The 22,118-nt window shown below is 34.1% G+C and overlaps 1 protein-coding gene across 1 annotated transcript in view; it reads left to right on the top strand.

Moving 5' to 3' along the window:
- Positions 1-22,118, top strand: part of sfl (N-deacetylase and N-sulfotransferase sfl) — a 127,551-nt gene that overhangs the window by 70,314 nt on the left and 35,119 nt on the right. Inside the window, exons 3-7 of the mRNA XM_072540766.1 lie at positions 8,536-8,730; positions 12,846-13,098; positions 16,713-16,881; positions 16,979-17,278; positions 17,350-17,538. Coding sequence (XP_072396867.1) covers positions 8,536-8,730; positions 12,846-13,098; positions 16,713-16,881; positions 16,979-17,278; positions 17,350-17,538 — 1,106 coding nt within the window. The remainder of the gene's footprint in view (positions 1-8,535; positions 8,731-12,845; positions 13,099-16,712; positions 16,882-16,978; positions 17,279-17,349; positions 17,539-22,118) is intronic.

The raw sequence follows: 22,118 nt of genomic DNA, 5'->3' as shown, positions 1-22,118 counted from the left end.
CGTAATTTGATAATTGTGATAATTTACAATCATTGAGTTGCGCCAAATGTTGGCAACTTACAGTTGTTTCAGAAAATTGTTAGATGGTGGGCGAATAGCACATTTAGTACTCAAGCTGCCATTAGACGTTCATATCAAACCAAATAAAGAAGTGTAATGGTTGCAGTGATGCAAACGAATTCAGTCATTATCTGGGATAAATTAATGTACTATGGCTCATAAAGATTCACTCGAAGCATTACATAGAAGTATGCGAGATTTAAACGGCAACGACAAACTATTCGGTGATGCTGTATTACTACTGTCTGGTAACTTCCGACAGACATTATCGGTTATTCCTCTATTTGCATATGCTGCTTCTTCTTCCTCTTTATAAGCAATTCTGCTTGCTCATTGACGCATTAATACCTCTATGGAAGGTTGTCACTCTATCTTTTGTGAGATCGTCCGATACTTCTTCTGCTGATTGGTGACTTATCTCTTGCTATTTTGACGATATGGGTCTCCTTCATTCTGCTTATGTGGTTATTCCATTCTTTTTTTCCATTTTGTATCTATTCATTTATACCTGTACGTTACATTTTCTTCTAATGTCTTCACTTCTCTTTCGATCTCTCAGCGTATTTCCTGTAATTCTTCTCAGTACTCTCATCTCTGCCATTTCCAGTATCATTTGCGTTGTGGCTGTGTCGGGTCTTGTTTCTGAGGCATATGTCATTATTGGTCTTACACTGGCTTTATAAATTCTTGATTTCATCTCAGTGTTAATGTATATGTTTCGCCATATAGTCTTATTAAGGCATCCTGCCAGTCTATTTGCTTTTTTTACTTGATCTCTCACTTCTTTGTCCAGGTCTCCATAGCTAGACAGTGTAATTCCCAGGTATTTTATTTCCATTACTTGTTTAATGCTGATACCACCAATTTCTATTTTACATCTGGTTGGTTCTTTACTGACTACTATTGTTTTAGTTTTCTGAGATGAGATTGTCATATTAAATTCTTTTGCTCTTATATTAAATCTGTGGACCAGTCTTTGCAGATTATCTTAATCTTGGGCTATCAATATTGCGTCGTCTGCGTAACAGAGTATTTTGATTTTCTTGTTTACCATTCTGTATCCTCTTCCCTTGTTAATGGTTTTGATGATTTCATCAAATTGATGATTTCATCATGATCAAATTGTAGAGCATGGGGCTCAATGAATCCCCTTGTCTTATTCCGCTACCTATTTCTATAGGTTCTGTAAGTTGTCCATCTATTCTGATTTCCATTTTGTTGTTTTGGTAGATGTTTTCGATAGTTTTTATAATATTTAGGGGAACTTCTCTATTATACAGAAGATGGATTACTTTTTTTAGTCTTACTCTGTCAAGCGCTTTCTTTAGGTCAATCATACACAGAAATGCTGGTTCTATTATACTCTTACGATTTCTCAGTAATTTGTTTTATACCGAATATTGCATCTGTACACCATCTTTCACTACGAAAACAATGTTGTTCATCTGCTAAACTTATCCTCTGATTTATTAGCACTTGTAAAATTTTAGTTGTAAGTTTTAGCGTAGTATTTAACAAGTTTATACTTCTGTAGGTTTCTGGCTGTTTTTTATCTCCTCTTTTGAATATTAGAATTAGTTCGCTCGTTCTCCATTCTTCCGGTATTTTATTGTGTTTTATAATTTTATTAATTAATGTTGTTAATTGTTCTGTCATTGCTGCTCCGCTATATTTCAGTAACTCCTTTGGTATCCCGTCTTTACCTGCTGCTTTTTTGTTCTTCAGGTTTTAAAGTATTTTCCGAACTGCCTGTACATTGTGTTAAGTTCTTCATTTGTGGTAATTTCTGGTGTTTCCGGTTCTAGCGTCGTTTGTTCTTCCTCCGCATGTACTTAGCGTTTTTAGGTACTCAATCCACTTATCTATCCTCTTCTATGTGTTTTGGTTCTATTAGTTTCTTTACCTCCCTTCTTTGACCTCTTATGAAGCGCCATATTTCCTTTTGTAGACCGTAAAAATCAAGTTCCATTTCTTTCGAAAAGCGTTCCAAGTGATCATTTTTTATTTTTCTTACAAGTGCATGTGTTTCGTTTCTAATTGTCTTGTAATTATGGCATGCCTCTTGTGTTTTGGTTGACATGTATTTCAGGTAAGCTTTTTTCTTTTCTTTAAATTTTTCCTGCACTTCTGTACAAAACCATGGAGTTCTTCGCCTTCGGAATGATTTATTTTTATTTATATTTCTTTCACCAAGAACTTCCTTGGCCGAGGCTAAGATATTAGACTTAATTTTTGCCCAGCTTTCTTCGACTTCTTTACTTTCTGTAATATATGTATTTCTGCTTTTTTTGGTTATTGTTTTTTGGAATAGGTATCTTGTGGAGTCATCCTGTAATCTTTCGACTTTTATCTTTGTGGTGTATTCTGGTGTTTTGTTATCGCATATGTGTTTTCATTCGGATGTTGTACAATACCGATTTATGATCGCTTCCTATTTCTGCAGATGTTAGGGCTCTTACATCCAAGATTTGAGGGGGCTGTAACTCTCTATTCGAGAGAATATAGTCTATCATAGATCTTTGTCCTCTACTGTTTTCAAAAGTGTATTTGTATTGTTCTTTGTGAGGGAAAAATGTTTTATTATTACATATTTCGTTCATGCTGCAGAGGTTAGTCAGAAGGTCTCCGTTTTAATTTCTATTATCTTTATATCGCAGTGTTTTATTCCTGGAACTATATCATTGCCAACACTGGCGTTAAAATTACCCATTATTATTTTATATTCATCATTTGGGCTCTCGTTTATTACAGTCTGAAGGTGTTTGTAGAAGTTTTCCCTTGTGGTGATATCTTTGTTGTTCTCTGGTGCGTAGATTGCTATCACATTCAGAGGTTTGACATCTAGTTTAATTTTTACACAATATTCATTATAGGTATATTTACATTCTTGTACTTGGTGTAAAAAATTTTTGTGTACTAACAGGGCGACTCCTTCTTAGGCTCTGGTTTCTTTCGCAACACCACTGTAAATCATCAGATGGTCATCATCAGATGGTCATCTTGTGCCTTTCCTTTTTTCTTCGTCTCTTGTAGTGCACATACGTCTATATTTTTTTCTACAAGCTCTTTTGTAATTTCCTGCTCTCTTGTGTTTAGAAAGTTTACGTTCCAAGTACCGATGCGAAGTATATTTCTCGTCTTCCATAAATTCATTGTCGTCTTTATCGCGTTAGTCGTCGTAATGAAATTATTCCTGTTCCGAGGCATAATCCTGTTTCTATGAGCTGTATGGTTTTAAAGTCTATCAGTAGGGTGCTAAGCTGGCTGTAGACCCCCTCTTCGATTATCCTGGTTTAGGACCGGCAACAGTTGTGCCGAGATACTCGATCCACCCAACAAAACTGCAGGAGGAGTTCTTTGTATATGCGGATGAGATTAATGCATGTTTAACTCAATCGTTTTTATGACGAAGTGTCGAAACAGTTCGATTGACCATTAAGATAAAAGTACAAGTGCAAAAGGCTTTATCGGCGCAAAACATTTGCTAAATATATAAAATAAAACTGCATTCAAATACACAATGCATCAACCTTCTAGATACTTAATTTATACACTTTTGTTGAGACCAAATATGAATTAATTGTAAGTGTCTTCCCGGCTATACTGAATAATTACTTGGCTCATTGAGCGCGCAATTTTGGCGGGGAAAAAATGTTGACATTAACGAAATTAACTTCCAGATTCAACAGTTGCTACCAGGTGATTTGATATCTTTTAAATCAGCCGACAGTATTGTTAATGAAGACGAAGCCGTAAATTATCCAAAAGAATTTTTAAATTCTCTGGATATACCGGAGATGCCATCACGGATTTCATGATATTTACTTATCATCTCTTAAATAAATTGAACATAATATTAGTCGTATAATAACCAAGCCACAGCAAAGCGTGGTCTGGTCGGCTAGTATATGTATATAAAATTAAAATTGTGATAAAACGTTTTCGATAATAATTACTTCTATTACATTTTTTCTCGGAGTTTGTCCCAATTGGTTATATTTAATGCCACGAAGTACATTAATTTTAATGAAAGATATTTTTATCCATGATCGTATACCAGAGCGTTCCATTTATTCAATTTATGCGTATATTGGATTTTTTTAATTTCCTCTGTGATATATTTAAACGTCCATTTTTATTACATCTTGTATTTAGCTTTGACGTTATTAGATTAAGTCGAGCAACATTGATTTATATTAAAAAATAAGTAAATTTATATTTATGGATATGAAATCAGAGTGACATGTTATGAAGATTTATTAAATTTATTGCATATTAACATTATTTTGCAATACATTTTAACAGTTCTAAAGTAATTAATTATTAAACGTTTTGACCAGATATGTTATTGTTATGGCATATGGTTTAGATATTGTGAAAAATTTGTTATACGAAGCACTATATTCCATATTTGCAGACAAATAATATTATGTGTAATCAAATTTTACTGAAATATCAATTCCATTTCACTAGAGTAATATTGTTTTGACGATATTGTTTCGGCGAAATTTCATTAAAATGTGGAATTATTAAAGCAGATATGTATATACATACTTTTAAATTGCACTATTTGGAACAAATTTTTTTCACATTTTCACAAAAAATCATGACGACTTTTATTTGTATCTTTTGTTCGTTCTAAATTAATAAATATACAAGAACATATCTCATTCAATTCAATTCAATATTAGACCGGGGAACTAAGATTCTTCTCGGGACTGTAACTGATCCAGGCATATGACATTTCTTGTAGTTATTATAGGCCTATTTAAAGAAAACCTATATGTTTTCCTCATACATTTCGGCGTCTTTTTTTAATTATTACCAATTTAGTGTAAAAATGTCATTTTTTCGATTCTTTGCTTACCATTAAAAAGCTTAATACGAGTATTTGAGGTAAAATTACAAAACTTTATCTTTTAAAATATAAAGAAAACTGTAAAATGGCGGTTTTTAAAAGTTGTAAAATTAATTTGTTGCTTCAACAACTGCAAAAAATAAGAAAAAACGTTATTTGTTTATAACTATTGTAAAAAATCAAACTAGGCATCTGTTATTCCGCCCGAAGTTGGGTACTGTGGTCCTTAATAAACTCTCAAAATTTTAGATAGATCCATTAGTTAGTTTAAAAGTTATTCTATTTGTTTATCCCAGAGACCTTTTGTTACAGTCACATTAGTCAGAAAATAATGGAAATACAATAATTCTACTCATACCAAATGAAATTTTAAGAGTTAATCTATCAATCTTCTTCTTCTTCTAATGGCGCTACAACCCTTTGTGAGTCTTGGCCTGCTTAACAATGTTCTTCCATTCTGCCCTGTCGGATACTTTTCTTCGCCACTGCCTGATGTTCATGGTTTTAAGATCCCTCTCTACGTCGTCTATCCATCTTTTACGGGGCCTTCCTCTTGTTCTGTTTCCTTGGGGCTTCCATCTCTGGACTACTTTTACAGCTCGATTATCTGGCATTCTTTCTAGGTGACCAAGCCAGTTTAGTCTTTGTGACTTTACAAATCTAACAATATCTGCGCTCTGCATTAGTTCATCCAGCTCGTGGTTCATTTTAGTTCTCCACGAACCATCGCTGAATTGGGTTGGTCCAAATATCTTCCTTAGTATTTTGCGCTCAAATATTCTCAGTTGATTTTCATCAGTGGTTGAGAGGGTCCACGTTTCACATCCATATGTGACCATTGGTCTAATTACTGTTTTGTAGATTCTAGGCTTATACTCACGATTCGGTAACTTACTTTTCATTAAGTCTTTGTATGCATAAAAGCACTTATTACCGCTAAGAATCCGTGCTTGTATTTCTTGACTGATGTTGTTGTTGTCATTTATTATTGAGCCTAGGTAGGGAAAAGTGAAGGCGTATTTGTAGGTATGGTTGTCTACCTTCAGATTCTCATGTTGATTCGATTTTGTGCACTCCATATATTTTGTTTTGCTTTCATTTATATATAGACCAAACGTAGCAGCTTCTCGTTTCAGTTCTATAACTTTTTCGCTTATTACCCTTTTGTTGCGGCTTATTATGGCAACATCATCCGCATATGCGCATTTTGCATTGATCTTGTATTAATACAGCCGTTTATATCCAGTTTTCTAACAACAGCTTCTAAAGTTAGATTAAAAAGTGTAATAAGGCATCACCTTGTCTAACTTCATTTTCAATATCAAAGGCCTGCGTCATATCTCCATCTATTCTCACCGTAGCTTTGGAACCCCTCAGAGTCATTCGTATAAGTTTAACCAACTTATTGGGTACCCCTAACATAGATAGTTGCTTTAACATCTTTTGTATCTACTCCATCAAACGCCTGTTTGAAATCGATATACAAATTGTAAATAGGTATGTTATATTCAACACATTTTTCATGTATACCTCTTAACATATGTATTTGGTCTATAGTTGACCTCTTTGGTCTGCTGCCACATTGGTAATCACCAATCATCTCCTCCGGAAACGATTCCAGGCGGCTGTATGTAATTCCTGAAAATCTATCAATATAATCTATCAATATAAACCAAAAAAAGTGAAAAAAAAAACAATTTTTTACAACGCAAAAACCTTTTGTAAAATTACGATTATTTTTTATTTATAAACATTTAGAATAAACTTTTAAACTATTGCTCAAAGATAAAATCTTTTTGTTATTCTTTTTGTTGGGTCCTATGTTGTATATGTATTGTTGTATATATGTTTGTTTGTTGGTATTCAGGATCCTCTGTGAATTGTCAAAAATATGGTTCAAATTAAGACCAATAGTGAGTGAAGAGTGAACTGAGTGGAGGGGGAACCCACAAATTTACGCGTTCAAAAAATTAAAACGCATCTTCAACCTACTACAATTGTTAGTGTATCCGGATATATTCAACGAATTTTAATCTTTCTTGTCTTAATTTGTATGTACTATTTGCGTACATTACAAATATGTAATTTGTTTATAAATTAATTAACTAATGTAAATATAGCTAAGCTGTAAAATGTAAATAAGTAATGTCATCGATAGGTTATTCCATGTGTATATAAGTAACCAATGAACGAGATACATCACAGTTTAATATATTATTTAACCTCTGCGACAAATAAGATCTAGTTCCATAATATACCACAAGATTTGGATATGTATCCAAAAGAATATATTCATCCATTATGCATTATAGCCACCACGTAACCCATTATTTAATCCCCTTGATTTTGGTGTATGGGGCGCAATAAAACAACGTGTCTATAAGAATCCCATAAACATTCGCAACCAACTATGGGAAGAAATAAATACTGCAGCAGTTTCTTTAGAACCAATAATGCTATTTAATATGAGACGGTCTTTTATGGAATATATTGACAAATGAATTAAAGAGAATGGTGGATATATCGAACACTTACTTTGACAAAAAGTCACGTTATTTAGTTTAACTATTTCTTAATTGGGTTTGTAAACGTAATGTTTTGATTATGACTTTAATTTAACATAAAACGTAAAATGTTTGATGTAAAATCCTATTATTCTGTTATTTTGTCAAATCCTATTATTAATTATCCTGCTGATATATTTATTGTATTTAATATTTCGTTAACTATTAACTTTAGTTAAAGGTAATACCAAAATTCAGAAGTATTAATGTTTTTGACTATTTTTCCTTCGTGCCTGGAGTAATTGCCTTAATCAGAACTGTGCAGCTGATTTGTAAAATGCGATTATTTCGAAAACTGTTAAGTTTTGAAGTTATTAAAAAGTATAACATTTTTTTGTTAAAATAATGTATCTTTAATATTTTTTGTCACAAAAACAGGTAACTTAAAGAGCAACAAAAGTTAAATGCAAATTTATGCCACATATGTGGCGCTCTCTATCAGCTACATCAAAGTGTGAATCAAATTATAATTTTTTATATTTAAAAGTACCTAGTTCTAAATTTTTATACATAAATGTTTACAAACATAAAAGTTACAGCGAAAAATAAAATTTTAAATCCTATTTAACACCCTGTATTTTTCTTAATCTCGATATTTTATAAAAGCAAGTTGGCTTAAATCGTAATATTTTAAAGTGTTGAATTTACCTTTCTTTTTGTACAATTACTTAAGGGCCACCCTGTATATTCTGTTATATGCGCAATTTGTCAAAAAATATGAATTGTGGATATTGCTGTCTCTTGCATAAAATTCATTTTTTGACAAACCGCGTATATGGCTGAAAAAACATAATATCTGATGATTGTAGGTATTCTAGGTCTTAGATAATTCAGAACTTTTTATAATAAATAACTTCATAAAACTGAAAAAGTTTTCCATATGGTGCACACTTAATTTGGACACCCTGTTTATATGAATATAAATATGGACTTGCATATGTACATATATGCATATAATATAATATATGGAAAGAGAGAGAGACAGAGAGAGAGAGAAAGAGAAGGGGTCAATTTTACTTTATATCTAAATATATGTAAATTGTATTTTTTTAGATTTATTCAAAGATCCACGAGACCGGAGCCGAACATTCGATGTGGTGTTATGAACGGCCCCAGGATTTTGCAAAACCACGATCACAAATCAGATGCAAGACTGCGTAGTTACCCTAAAGTTTTAGTTTTTGTAGAAACGATGTACTCCCAGTTAGGAAAAAGTATTGCTGAGCTTCTTGTCCACACCCGGTTAAAGTAAGTAAACTTTTCGTTTACTAGAGTTTCATAATTTGACGTGTGAAATTTTGGTGTTGGATAATAATATTAGTTTATTTCATGCAGTTCAAAATTGTACATTTTTAAGTAATTTGATAATGGATACAGTAATATTGGAAATTACCTCTCTTAGTCTAGGATTGAAAATTTGTAGATTGTAAGATAGTGTTGGAATGCTATGTAGCTGTCTGTTTATCTGCACCAGGACCTATTGAGATTTTAACATTGCGCATAACCCTTTTGCAATTTTTGTATGTAGTGCAGTCGTCAGAGAGTTGACCCCTAAAAATCATACGAACAAGCTGAATTTTGCCGAGAATATTAATTTTGGGGCCCCAAAAAAGATGCAAAAAGGCTTCCCCCTAGAAGCCCCCTAATTCGGAGGTTAAAATGCAAAAAAATTGATTTACCAAGAATTAGTACGTCCTAGAAAAAAATATTTTAAATAAAAAATGTAACTGAGATAATTTTGAACAAAAATGTTTATTAGCTCTCTTTATGTAGAATGAACCGTTCTTTCAGAAACAACGCTTGAAGCGACCGTCGATTTTGAATGTCAGTTACGCGCGCGAAATCAATGTTTAATAAAATTCGTATCAGCTCGACGGTAAAAATTCGATATCTTTTGATACAAGTGTCTTATCTACAAAAATCAAGATGCGTTTTAGAGACTAAGAGTGCAGCTTTCGTATACAGTTTTTGTATTTTGCCGCGAATAATCTCAGTTTTTTATAAAGGTGTTAAATAAATCAACGTGGCGCGATTTTGACCATTTTTTACGATTCTCGTGAGATCAATAAAATTGATCACTTTCATTGACCAGTAGCAGTAAAATTTCCATTTTTAGAGATCATTCTTTAAAAGTTATGACTTGAAATTTCAGTTTTGATGTGTGGCAATAAATATGGGGCATTTGAAATATGAATAAAAAACGCAGAATTTAATGTTTTACATTACAAACGATCGCACATCACGGGAAATGCCTACAACAAGACGGTTTTGAGTGTAGTTGATAGCAAAAGTTTGGTTGTGAAAAAACCTACTAATGTGTTTGAAAAAAAAGTTTTAAACGTTTTAGATTATTTGTTATGTGAAAGTTTAATTGCAGCGTTTTTTAAGCATATTTCAAATGCCTCACATTTTTTGCCGAAACTCAAAATTCAAATTTCGTGCTATAGGTTTTGAAGGTTAGGTTCTAGTAATCGAAACTTCATAGTGGCCAGTCAATGATAGGAATAAATTGTATTGATCTCATGAGAATCATAAAAAATGAAAAAATCGCGCCACGTTTTTTTATTTAACACCTTTATAAAATTTTAGTTTATTTTCGGCAAAACACAAAAATTGCATACGAAAGCTGGATGCTTTATCTTTAAAACGCATCTTGATTTTTGTCGATAGGACACTCGAATCAAAAGATATCGAATTTTTACCGTCGATTTAATACAAATTTTATTGAACATTGATTTTGCGCGCGTAACTGACATTCTTACTATAACGATGACCCAATGAAAAAGATTTCCTAAAAAGAAAAGCGCATTGGTTCTATCAATTTACTGAAAGGTACAAGGCAAATATACAAAAATATGATGTTTGTTTGCAATATAAATTTGTAGTTAATGGCAAAACCGTTGGGTAATAATATAGTTCATATGCTTAACTATAATCCTGTATGTAAGATGATCTAGTTAGCGAAGTAGAAGATCCCAAACATTAAAAATACATCATTGTAGTTATCGTGGAGAAGATACCGTGGATTTCATAACTGGGAATTAGGAAGATATCGTAGCCGAAACTAGAATTAAAGTGATATAAGGTTGAATGCTCGAACAAATGTATTTTAATGAAATAAAAGGCAGATATCGAGCACAGTTTTTATTAAATCTTGCCCAAGTACTTTCGCTCCTAGAGCATCTTCAGGGGCATTTCGTCAAATTAGGCTATCCAACAATATATATATATATATATATATATATATATATATATATATATATATATATATAGAATGTCATAAACATTTAAATGATACATTAACACAACCCGATACAAGGACAAACAGTTTAAAAATTATTGAAAATCGACGAAGCTACATTTTGGGTGGACCAACCAATATGTAGCTTCTACAGCACTACGAAAATTAGGAAGCGGAACTTCCATAACAAGGAACAAAACAAATAACCCAAACACTATTACCTCACATCTGGTATCGACATCTAGGGCCCCGAAAGACAAGCTACACACAATCAAGGTAAAACGAGAGCTCAAAACTTTAAAATTAGAATCTACAGAAACCAACCACTCCCGCCCTTTCACTAGCGAAGAAGTCGCTATAGCTCTCAAGGATTTAAAGCCCCAGGTTTTGACAATATTCATCCCGAATTCTTAATTAACAGCGGCAAATATGCGAGGGAATGGATGGCCCACATTTTCACAGACATTATGAAGACCGGTACTATACCACAGGAACTCAAACGCTCGAAGGTCATTGCCATATTAAAACCAGGGAAACCAAATGATAACAACCCTAAGAAGCGACGTTCAAGCTACTAGAACGACTTATCTACAACAGAATTAGTCCAAAGCTACTTGAATCAATACCGGTTTATCAGGCAGGTTTTCGACCAAAAAGAAGCTGCGCAGATCAGGTTCTTTCACTTACCACATTTATTGAGACAGGGTTCCAGAGAAAACTGCAGCCGCATTCATAGACCTAACAGCGACCTATGAGACCAGTCTGGAGAGAAGGCATGATATACAAGCTGCTCCGTACAATCTCCTGTAAATCCACCGCTCGAATAAGCAACAGCATGCTAGCCGACCGAATGATTCAAGTAGTCATGGGAACCGACATCAACACCCCAAGAAAAGTGAAGAATGGACTGCCTCAGAGATCTGTCCCAGCTCCTCTTCTCTTTAGCCTGTACATCGCTGATATACCAGAAACCAGGTCAGGGGGAAGTTTGTTTACGCCGATGACTGGGTCCTTGCAACAAGGTGTAAGTCATTTGAAGAAGCAGAAGAAATACTCAAGTCGGACTTACACACAGTGGGAAAGTATTTCCGTAAATAGAGGCTCCAACCAAACGCTACCAAAACAAAGGTTTCCAGTTTCCACCTAAATAACAAACTTGCAGGAAAAACACTCAACATCCAATTCGAAAACACCACACTCGCCTTCAATAAAACACCAAAGTACCTTGGGGTGACTCTTGGCAGAACCCTATCTTTCAAGGAACATCTGTCAAAAGCAGCGGAAAAACTTAAATCCAGAAACAAAATCATCCAGAAGCTGTGCGGCAGAACAACACCTTGCCATCATCTGCCCTGGGCCTTGTCTTCTCAACCGCGGAATACTGCTCTTCAGCCTGGCTTAACAGCCCACATATACAAAAAGTAGATGCCCAATTGAAAAATACAATGAAAATGATTCCTAGCGTTATCAAATCCATCCCTACGCAATGACTCCCAGTACTGAGCCACGTTCCACCTCCCAAACTACGGCGCATACACTCCCTGACTAGTAAGAACAGAAAGATACTTAGTAACAATTCATCAAGATATAGATGCTGCCAATGGTAACTTTCTACGCTCCGGACAACCGCCAATAAAACAGCACGGACTGCTGTGGAAAATGAGTTCAAATTAACGATCACTTCGACTCGAGAATGGATGGAACAATAAAATAGCAGCTTGCATCACACAAAACTACCAGGTTTTGTTGATGCAGTTACATGATGCACAAATGATAAACGATCATCCCCTGTCACATCATAGAATAGTGTCCCACAAGATCCTATCATGGCAGGTTAGAGGATTTTCTAATGGCGACTCGAGAGTAAATGTGTCAAGTGCCATACGATAAATAAAAATCGTTTACATCTATCGAGGACTACAACCGAAAAGGAAGACTAAAGCCGACTGAGATTGAATAATAAAGTTAGTAGATAAGTACGATTCGTTGACATATATAATTTGAATCCTAAACTTTTACTTTATTAATATTAAAATGAAAGTAAAATAAAGTGTCACCGAATCCGTTTACTTGTAAACTCACAAAAATAAGCTTTTTTACAATTATTATTCCTTTTTTTTAGGTACAAAATTGAAGTCAGCGGTAAAAGTGTACCAGTGCTCACTAATTTAGACAAAGGTCGATACGGTGTGATAGTATTTGAGAATTTCAACAAGTATCTACAAATGGACAACTGGAATCGGGAGTTGCTGGATAAGTATTGTCGAGAATATTCCGTCGGCATCATCGGTTTTATAACGCCCGAAGAAGAAACCTACGTTGGTACACAACTGAAGGGTTTTCCGTTATTTATACATACCAACCTTAAATTAAAGGTAAATCAATGTTTATTTATATAATTATCATTTAAGTCCTGTGTTTTAACACTGTATTTCTTTTCTCTTTTTTTTTAAGAAACAAAGTCGCATCCACCCAAAGGTTAAAAGGTTATTAGCGACATTCCTGTAACATTTGTAATAATATTAAATTTAACATTTGTAACAATGAATCATTGTAATAATTAATTACAATTTGTGAACAATTGAACATTTGTAACAATTAATTAAGTTAAATTTTGTGTAACATATTTATACATTATGTCACAGGTCATGTTATCAAACTAGGAAAACCAAATCAAGATGCTGAAATTAAAAGAAGAACACAACTGGCATGGGGCGCTTTCGGCAAATTAGCATATATCTTGAAAAACACCTCCATTCCTGTAAACTTAAAGAAAAAGGTGTATAACACATGCATACTACCAGTTTGTACTTACGGCTTGGAGACAGTAGCCCTTACCAAAAAATCTGCTAAAAAATTAGAAACAACGCAAAGAGCAATGGAACGAATCATGCTTGGAATATCACTAAGAGAAAAGATTAGAAACACCGAGATAAGACGTAGAACGAAGATTAGGGATATTGTGGAAGAAATTGCAAAAATGAAATGGCGCTGAGCAGGTCACGTAGCCCGATATAATGACAACAGGTGGACACGGAGAATTCTAGAATGGAGACCAAGGACGACAACAAGAAGCACGGGAAGACCTCAAAAAAGATGGGTAGATGACATAAGAACAGTGGCAGGCAAACAGTGGATTAGATTGGCGCAAGATAGAGAAAGATGGAAGCAATTGGGAGAGACCTACATTCAGGAGTGGATGGAAAATGGTTGACAAAGAGATTTATACATTTTAAGTAACCTAATAAATTGTTCGGAACTAAACTTTTGTTGAGGAGGTTATTTGGCAAATTGTAAGACTGTCTTTGATTTACATATGTAGGAGAGTCTATCAAGAAGTGCTTTATACTGTCTACTATATTGCATGTTTCGCATTGTAGAGGTTCACTATTTGAGAAGAGATAGGCATGAGTATACCTGCAATGTCCAAGTCGTAGATGTGTAATAATAGTTTGGCATCTTCTACTTCTGGCTGTGAACTTCCATGAAAAATATCACTTTTGATGGTTCTGAGTTTCGAACTAGAGTCATTCCACTCCCAATTCCACGCACTTAACACCTTATTTTTGAAATAAACTTTTAGATCGCCTGCGATACTCCGACACTCTGTTTCTGATGCGTCACTGGTGATAGCGTTAGGGTGCGTTCATTACGGAGATCATCGCATGGTATCCTCGCCTAGAGCATAGCACTGACAGTGAACGCTAGCATTTAAAATAATGCATTTATTTTACGTGGCGATGATAATATAATACCATCCTATGGTCCGATCGAGGGTCGACGCCTCGTTATGAACGCACATTTACGCGCACTACTATCTGCTTCTTCATTCCCTTCTATGCCTATATGAGATGGTATCCATAGGAAGTGGACTCTTCTGAAATTTTCTTGAGCTTTCATTAATTCGGCCCTGATAATTTTCTCAATGGGGTGTTTAGGGTATACATTTTGCATAGCTTTGACTGCGCTGAGAGATTCAGAAAGGACTAGACAACGAAAACAGTCATATTGGTTGGAGTTATATTTTTTTGGGGGATTCAGATTAGTTTCCTGTAGGCATATTATATCAGGAGATTGTTCACCAATTAGATGATGGAACATAGCAAGGCGATGGAAAAAACAATCAATATTCCACTGAAGTAGAGACTTGAATTTAATGTTGGCTTAACTGAGATGTGTCACTTTTCGCTTCCGATGCCTCACTGTTAATATAATTATGGATTTTTTTCCTTATGGACGTGAATTTACGTTTTATGGGTCTTTCCTTTAAATGGGGATAAACTTGACTGATCATATGGGACAAAGCTGGTAGGTCTGTGGTATATTCTTGAATTGTGGTTATAGGATCTGTTGACCCTGTGATATTCATTAGGAGCATGTTAAGTTAATCAACGTTTAGAGGGAAAGGTAGAGGGTGATTTTCTATGAAGTTTTTAGCAGGATCAAGTAAGAGAGAAAATGAGCATTCAGAAGTGCTTGCTGAACTAATTTTAGCTTTTTTAGATTTTGCTTGGACTTTAGGTGGTGGAAAAATGTTACATTCTTTTGAAGATGGATCTGCTTCTTGTGAAATAATTTCACCAAAGTTTCTTTTTGGTTGATTAATTATGTGACTGTCCTTATTTGATGCATCTACTTTGTTCGGTATCTCCGGGATATTAGAAATAGACATTTGTTCACACTGAGAAGGGTTTGTGTCATTGGATGCTTGCAAGGATATATTTGTTGCACTGGATACCGATGCTTCATTGTTTTGGTTGGGGTTTAGTTGTGCTAGTGGTTCGGAGCACTGTGAAGCGATGTGTCCTGGCTTCTTGCATCTAAAGCAAATTAAACTGTCTTGAGAAATGAATATTCTATATGTCGTGTTGTCAAAAACAAGAGTAAATGACTCTGGTAGTGTTAGATTGTGAGGACTGATATAGATTTGTCTTCGAAAACTAAGGATGTGATTGTACTCAGGCATAGAAGCACTTATTTTGAGGAAGGTCATGGGGGAGACAGGAACTATGCCGATTTTTTGTAACTCATTGATTAGTAAGTCGTGCGGTATTGAAGGACATACGCCGGAGAGCACAAGTCGTTCCGCTGGTGTAACTAACCTTCTTGCTCTGACAATTTCACCTTGTATTTCTATTTGACCATGATTATTCATAAAATCGTCCACTATTTGTTTATTGGATAAATACATGCATATGCGATTATTAGATAATCTAGAAGAGAAGATTATATTTTTCAGTTGAATTATATTTCCAAGTGGGAGAAGGTAGTCTTGAAGTTTGATGTTTTCTAACTCTCTCTCTCTCTCTTGAAGATAATTGCTTGGTACTTTAAAGAAAATTGCACTCTCGACGCTGCCGAAGAGTATGACTGTGATGTGTTTATTTGATTTTGATGGTCTTGTATTGTAGAACTGTTGTGTGATTCCATGTTTGAATTCATTTCGATAAACGTTTGTGAAAAGTAAGTCCGATCCTGTACACCTGCTAAAACAGGTATATCGGTCTTTACTAAAAGCGGTTATTTGCTGGTAAAACTGGATTTTTTTATTGACAACAATAACAAATAATTGCAATTTGCTGACTTTAATGCTAATTTAACTGGATATTATGTAAAGAGTTTGTACACTTACAGTTTATTTCAATATATCACTAAGATTCACAATTTATAACTTACATTAAATTTTATTAATGTTAAAAATATTCGGAGCCCACATTGAATACAACATTATAGTTATCGATGCAGAACCGAACACTTTTTTTTTTGTAATTCGTTTTGTTAGTTTGTGGAGCGTTAGTTTTATTATTGAAACGTAGTCTGCCTTTATTAAGAACAGAGAATTCTGTTCTGAACTCATTGTAGATATTTTTTCAGTTCTCAAAAAGCATGTTATTTAGCATTAGCATTTTAGGTAGTTTTTGAATAACTTTTGTATTATTATTTTTCTTCAAATTATTACCTATTCAGTAGATTACAATTTTTTTTGTAGGATGCAGCTTTGAATGCAGCTTCACAAATATTGAGATTAACAAGAGCTGGAGAAACCGTTTGGGGGGAATTACCAGGAAATGACTGGACCGTATTCCAGGCAAACCATTCCACCTACGAGCCCTTAGAATGGGCAACGAGGAGCGATCATTTTCAACTAAACGACAGTAGTAAGTTTTTTGATATATGGGTCTGTAATATCCCCAATTACTAATGCTTTTACCTTTCCGTCAGATTTTACTTTATTTAACTTTATTGTTTTCTTAGACGGTTCAAAAATTCCTCTTCCTACGGTTATCCAAGACCACGGGCTCTATGACAACATCCAAAGAGTGATATTCGGCTCTGGACTGAAATTCTGGTTGCACCGATTGCTATTTCTGGACAGCTTAAGTTACCTCAGTCACGGCCAGTTAAGTCTATCATTAGATAGAAAATTTCTTGTGGATATCGATGACATATTTGTTGGAGAGATCGGTACTCGGATAAGACCAGACGATGTGATGGCTCTTGTGGATACCCAGGAAAGACTAGCCAATATGGTTCAGGGGTTTAAATTTAATTTAGGTAAGATCATGCTTTTTATTTTATTTGATAAATGTATTTACTTGTTTTAATTTTAATCCTCATCGTTTCAGGATTTTCCGGAAAATACTTTCATCATGGTAACAGCGAAGAAGATAAAGGTGATGATCTTATACTGGAAAATGTAGATAAGTTTATGTGGTTTTCTCATATGTGGAATCATCAACAACCTCATCTTTATGACAATCTCACTCTACTAATGGAGGATATGCTTTTGAATAAAAATTTTGCAAAAGAAAAAGGTAATGTATTATTTTGTTCCAGTGAATTTTGTTTAATTGCTAACTATAATATATTAAAATTACAATGACTGGTAAGACTGGTTTTAAATATCAATATGCCACTTTTATTACCTTTTTAAGTAATGTAATCTGTAATATGTATATCTGTTGGTAAGTCAAATATACTTTAATAGGCCAAAGTATGTCTCATTAAATATAAATTTTCTTTCTAGTTTTGAAGGTTGCTGATGTATCTAATTGTTCTAACATTAAGGTGGGTACACACATATGCGAGCCGAACTGTTTGCGAACTGCTCGTGAGCTGTTCGCGAAGAGTTCGTTGAAAATATGTTTATGTTCAGACTATCCAATACCCTAAGTATCTAATAACAAACCGAGAATTAATTTACTTCGTTATTCTAAACATTTCGGTATTTTGTTTACATTATCTATTATTAATTTCTCTCGTTACTTTTGAATAAGCCGCGCTCGTTCAGCAATTTTGTTTAACCGAATGATCTCATCGCACACTTAGCAGAAACAATTTATAGTCTCGAACACCTTCCAAATTTAACTGCGAACATTCTTTGTGTTCGTCCCAAAAACCAACAGGCCGTGGTTCCTGACGAGCAACGAACGAACAGCTCGCAAGCAATAGTTCGTCCCGTCGTACAAATTAACGAATATAGCGTTCACAAACGGTTCGCGAACAGTTCTGCTCGCATATGTGTACCCGTCTTTAGATTATGATTTGTACGCATTTTTTATTTTGAATAACTTTTTCTCTCTTTTAACCTTCTATTTGTTTATCCACTGTAATAAGTCAGTTTAACCAATGGTTCAAGACAAAGAAGAGCCCTTCTTCCTTTTATATATCCTAGAAATAAAGTATATATTGCAGGTAGTATACTTCAAAGCCGAACCAACAAACTGCTATAATTATATTAGAATAACATTATTGAATACGAAATATAAGACCCTAAGATATCTCCCTACAAAGAGAACAGAATTGGAAATTAACAACAAGGATTCAGAGAACTACATATACAGATCACGACATTGTTTTATTGACCATACAACAGAATGACAATCGCTGTGACATGTTACACGTTTCCACCTCTATATTCATTTCACAGTAGGTACGAATTGTCGTAATTGTCACATTGACATTAAAAATTTCAAACGAAGTTCTGAAAGAATAAACAATTAATGGCAGCTAATCTGAAAAGCTCAACGTAGGTGGCGCTTGTGTAGTTGGAGGTCACGTCAACTCTTCAAATCAATTTACTTGTAAGTAAATATTGCGTTTATTTGGTTGTGTGAATTTAATTTGAGAAAATAAAATGCCTCAATGTTGTGTTGTGCCTTTGTGCTCATCGAGAACATCAAGACACAGGTCTCCCAAAGATATTCTGATGAATAAATCATAATAATAAATCATAAATACGTGCATAATAAATGCACGTATCTGTAATAAATATTTTGTTGAAACAGATTACGTATTGCCCCCCGATTCGACTGTAAAAAATCGTAAGTTGTTTATTTGTTAAAATACCTGGAATACTGTTTTCTTTCTTCTGGAATATTTAGTTGCAGCCATATTTACTAAGAATTTAACAGGGAAAACCCTGTAGTTGGCAGTATGCCATAGGTATAACATATTAAAATGAAGTAAAGACGTCTGTTGTATGTTTTTATATTAAATTAATTTAATATACTAACATACAAAAGAAGTCATTACTGTTACGTTACATGACTGTATTAGCTCAAACCCAAGTACAAATACTTCACTATAAAACTCAGATGAACATAAATATTTTTAGTTTGGTCTGAGCTATAGAAATAAAACATTAAGAAGGTGATTAATATAGTTTACCTTTCGAAAATGGCTTCCTTTTTTCCAGTAACTTTGGCATTCCTTCTCCGTAATTCGTTTTTTAACGCACAAACAGTTCAAGATCCGTATTTTCTGTCATAATTTATTATTTATTAAATCGTAAACAATAACACCATATACAAACTTCACGAACTGTCATAACGTTGACCCCCAACTACACTAGCGCCGCCAAGCGGGAGCAACGGCGTACATAGCTGCCATTAATAAAATGCCTATTAAGTTGTATACCGTCCAAGAAAAACTGCAACTTGTAACATGGTAATTTCAGGGTCATTCGATACTCGAGGTAATTGATTTATTTATTGTTGTCTTCAAAAATAGACCCTCACCAAGTGTTACAACAGTTAAAAATGCCATTAAAAATTTTCAAACTTCGGGATGTGTAAACAGTTGTAAAAAGTGTCATGAAGGTAATGAACCTCGTGTTAGACATGTCGATGAGGAGCGTCAAAACAGGGATATTGATATGTGTGCTTTTGTGGAAGCTAGTGAACAATTCTCGAACTGTCCACCGAGTTCTCAAAAGGAATGGGTATCACTGTTTTAAGATACAACCAACACAAGAACTGTTTACGGAAATTAACTTTAGGCGGATGGAGTTTTGTGAATTTATGTTAGATAAACAGAATGGAAATATACACTTTTTAAAAAATATTTTATTTTCTGACGAATCTTTATTTTCATTACATAAAAAACACAATCCATCCGTTGCAAGGTATTATTCTCGGAAAAATAAGCACTTCAGTGGTGCAGTGCGAACGCAGAATCCGCAAATGTTAAATGTTTGGACTGGGATGTTAGGCGACCATATTGTCGGTCCATTTTTTATCGATGGAAACCTAAACTGGCCCAAATATTTACAACTTTTACAGAATGAGATCATTCCGGCAGTTCGACGCCTTCCCGTTAATTTTCATGAGGTTTATTTCCAACAGGATGGGTGTTCGGCTCACAACTCTAGAGCAACTATTGACTTCCTCAATCAAACGTTTCCTGATAAACTGATAAGTACACGTGGTACAATTAAATGGCCCGCTAGATCCTGTGACTTAGCGCCTAACGATTTCTTTTTTTGGGGTTTTCTCAAAGAAAACATTTATAGGCATCAGTTTGAAAGGGCCACAAACCTAGTAGAATTAAGGGCAAAAATACTTCATTTCTCTGCAAGCATTTCACCAGCCCTACTCCAAAATATGAGGAGAAATCTATATGACAGATTTGGTTACTGTTTAGCACAAGGAGGTGGAATATTTAATCCCTTAATTCATTAATCTGCTTTCCTTATTTTTATTTTTTGTTAGGTACATTAACGAAGTTTGTAGGTTCTTAATTAGGTAGTATTTTTTATGTTTAAGTTTGAAAGAATTTTATTGTTTTTTTTTTATTTAAAAGTACAAACGATTCTTATTCTGATTTTTTGCTTCTTTCTTGTCTTATTGTTATAAGCTTTATCCATAAAATTTGTACAATTTTCAGTGACAATAAAGCATATTACTTATTTACTTACTTATTTTTTTATATTGCTATTAAGGCTAAAAAATAACCAAAAAATTAGTTTTAGAGCATTATAATAAATATACTCTAGAGATGGGATTGCAATAAATCTTAATTCCTATGGTCAACAAAACAGTGTCGTTATCTGTATATAGAACTGAAGACTGAAGATTGGGAACTAAACTGTAAACGTAAATTAAAACCAAAACATTCCTGCAATGGTTATCAGAGTAACAAAAATGACAATGGAATCTCAAGCAAAAATCGTTGCAGAAGACAATACAAAAACAATCAGTAGAAAAGATAAGTTGACAACAAGTAAAAATGGATATGGCATAAGAGGCTGGTTAGCAAGGCGACTCCTTGTCAACCGCCCTCTTCTTCATATCGGTAGAAGGAAAAGTCAAGACCTGTGGTATCAAACGAGATGTAACACAGTATTTAAAACAAATACTAGCATACGCAAAACATACGGGACTAATGGGAAGAGATAAGAAAAGCCTGGAAAAGTGGGATGAAAATAAAACAAATACATGGACAATTGGAAATATAAAGAGGTTCTAAAACTGAAATATGGGATTAAGCCGCAATTTATGTTTCTTTCATGTCTATTGATGCATCTTTCCATTGTACTCTGTGTCCATTGTCCAAGGTATGTTTGCATATCTAAGATCTGTCAAGGTCTCCGTTTTTTGCTGTATGACTCATGCTCATTTATTCTTACCCTTATTGGTATCTCCCACATAAAAATTGATTGTTGCATTCACAAGGTATTTTATTGATCTATAAAGTATCTTATGAATGCAACAATTTTAATGTGGTAAAAAACCTCCAAGACCACTCAATGTGTGTGTGTGTGTAAAAGATTAAACCTTTTAGCAAAAGCTGCTATCGCTTTGTTGAATTAAATGGCCAAATATATGGCCTAGCAGGACAAATTCGTTAAACTTCCCGTGCTCGAATCGGTAGCAATAGAGTGGTTATGAATGATTTCAGCATATACCTGCTTCATCAGACACTCAACGTTCTTGTAGAGTAACCAAGATAACAGCTGCAGAGACAGACCAACCACATCATCAGATCAACAAGTGAAATCTTAGGAGAAAGTTGTAAAATTGAACATTTGATTAAATTCCTTAAAGACATTAATATACTAAACAAAATTTATTATTTATAAGTCGATTATCTTATTTATATGTACATATATATA

The sequence above is a fragment of the Diabrotica undecimpunctata genome, chromosome 8 (assembly GCF_040954645.1).
Source record: "Diabrotica undecimpunctata isolate CICGRU chromosome 8, icDiaUnde3, whole genome shotgun sequence".
NCBI lineage: Eukaryota > Metazoa > Arthropoda > Insecta > Coleoptera > Chrysomelidae > Diabrotica > Diabrotica undecimpunctata.
This window is presented reverse-complemented; position numbering and strand designations above follow the sequence as displayed.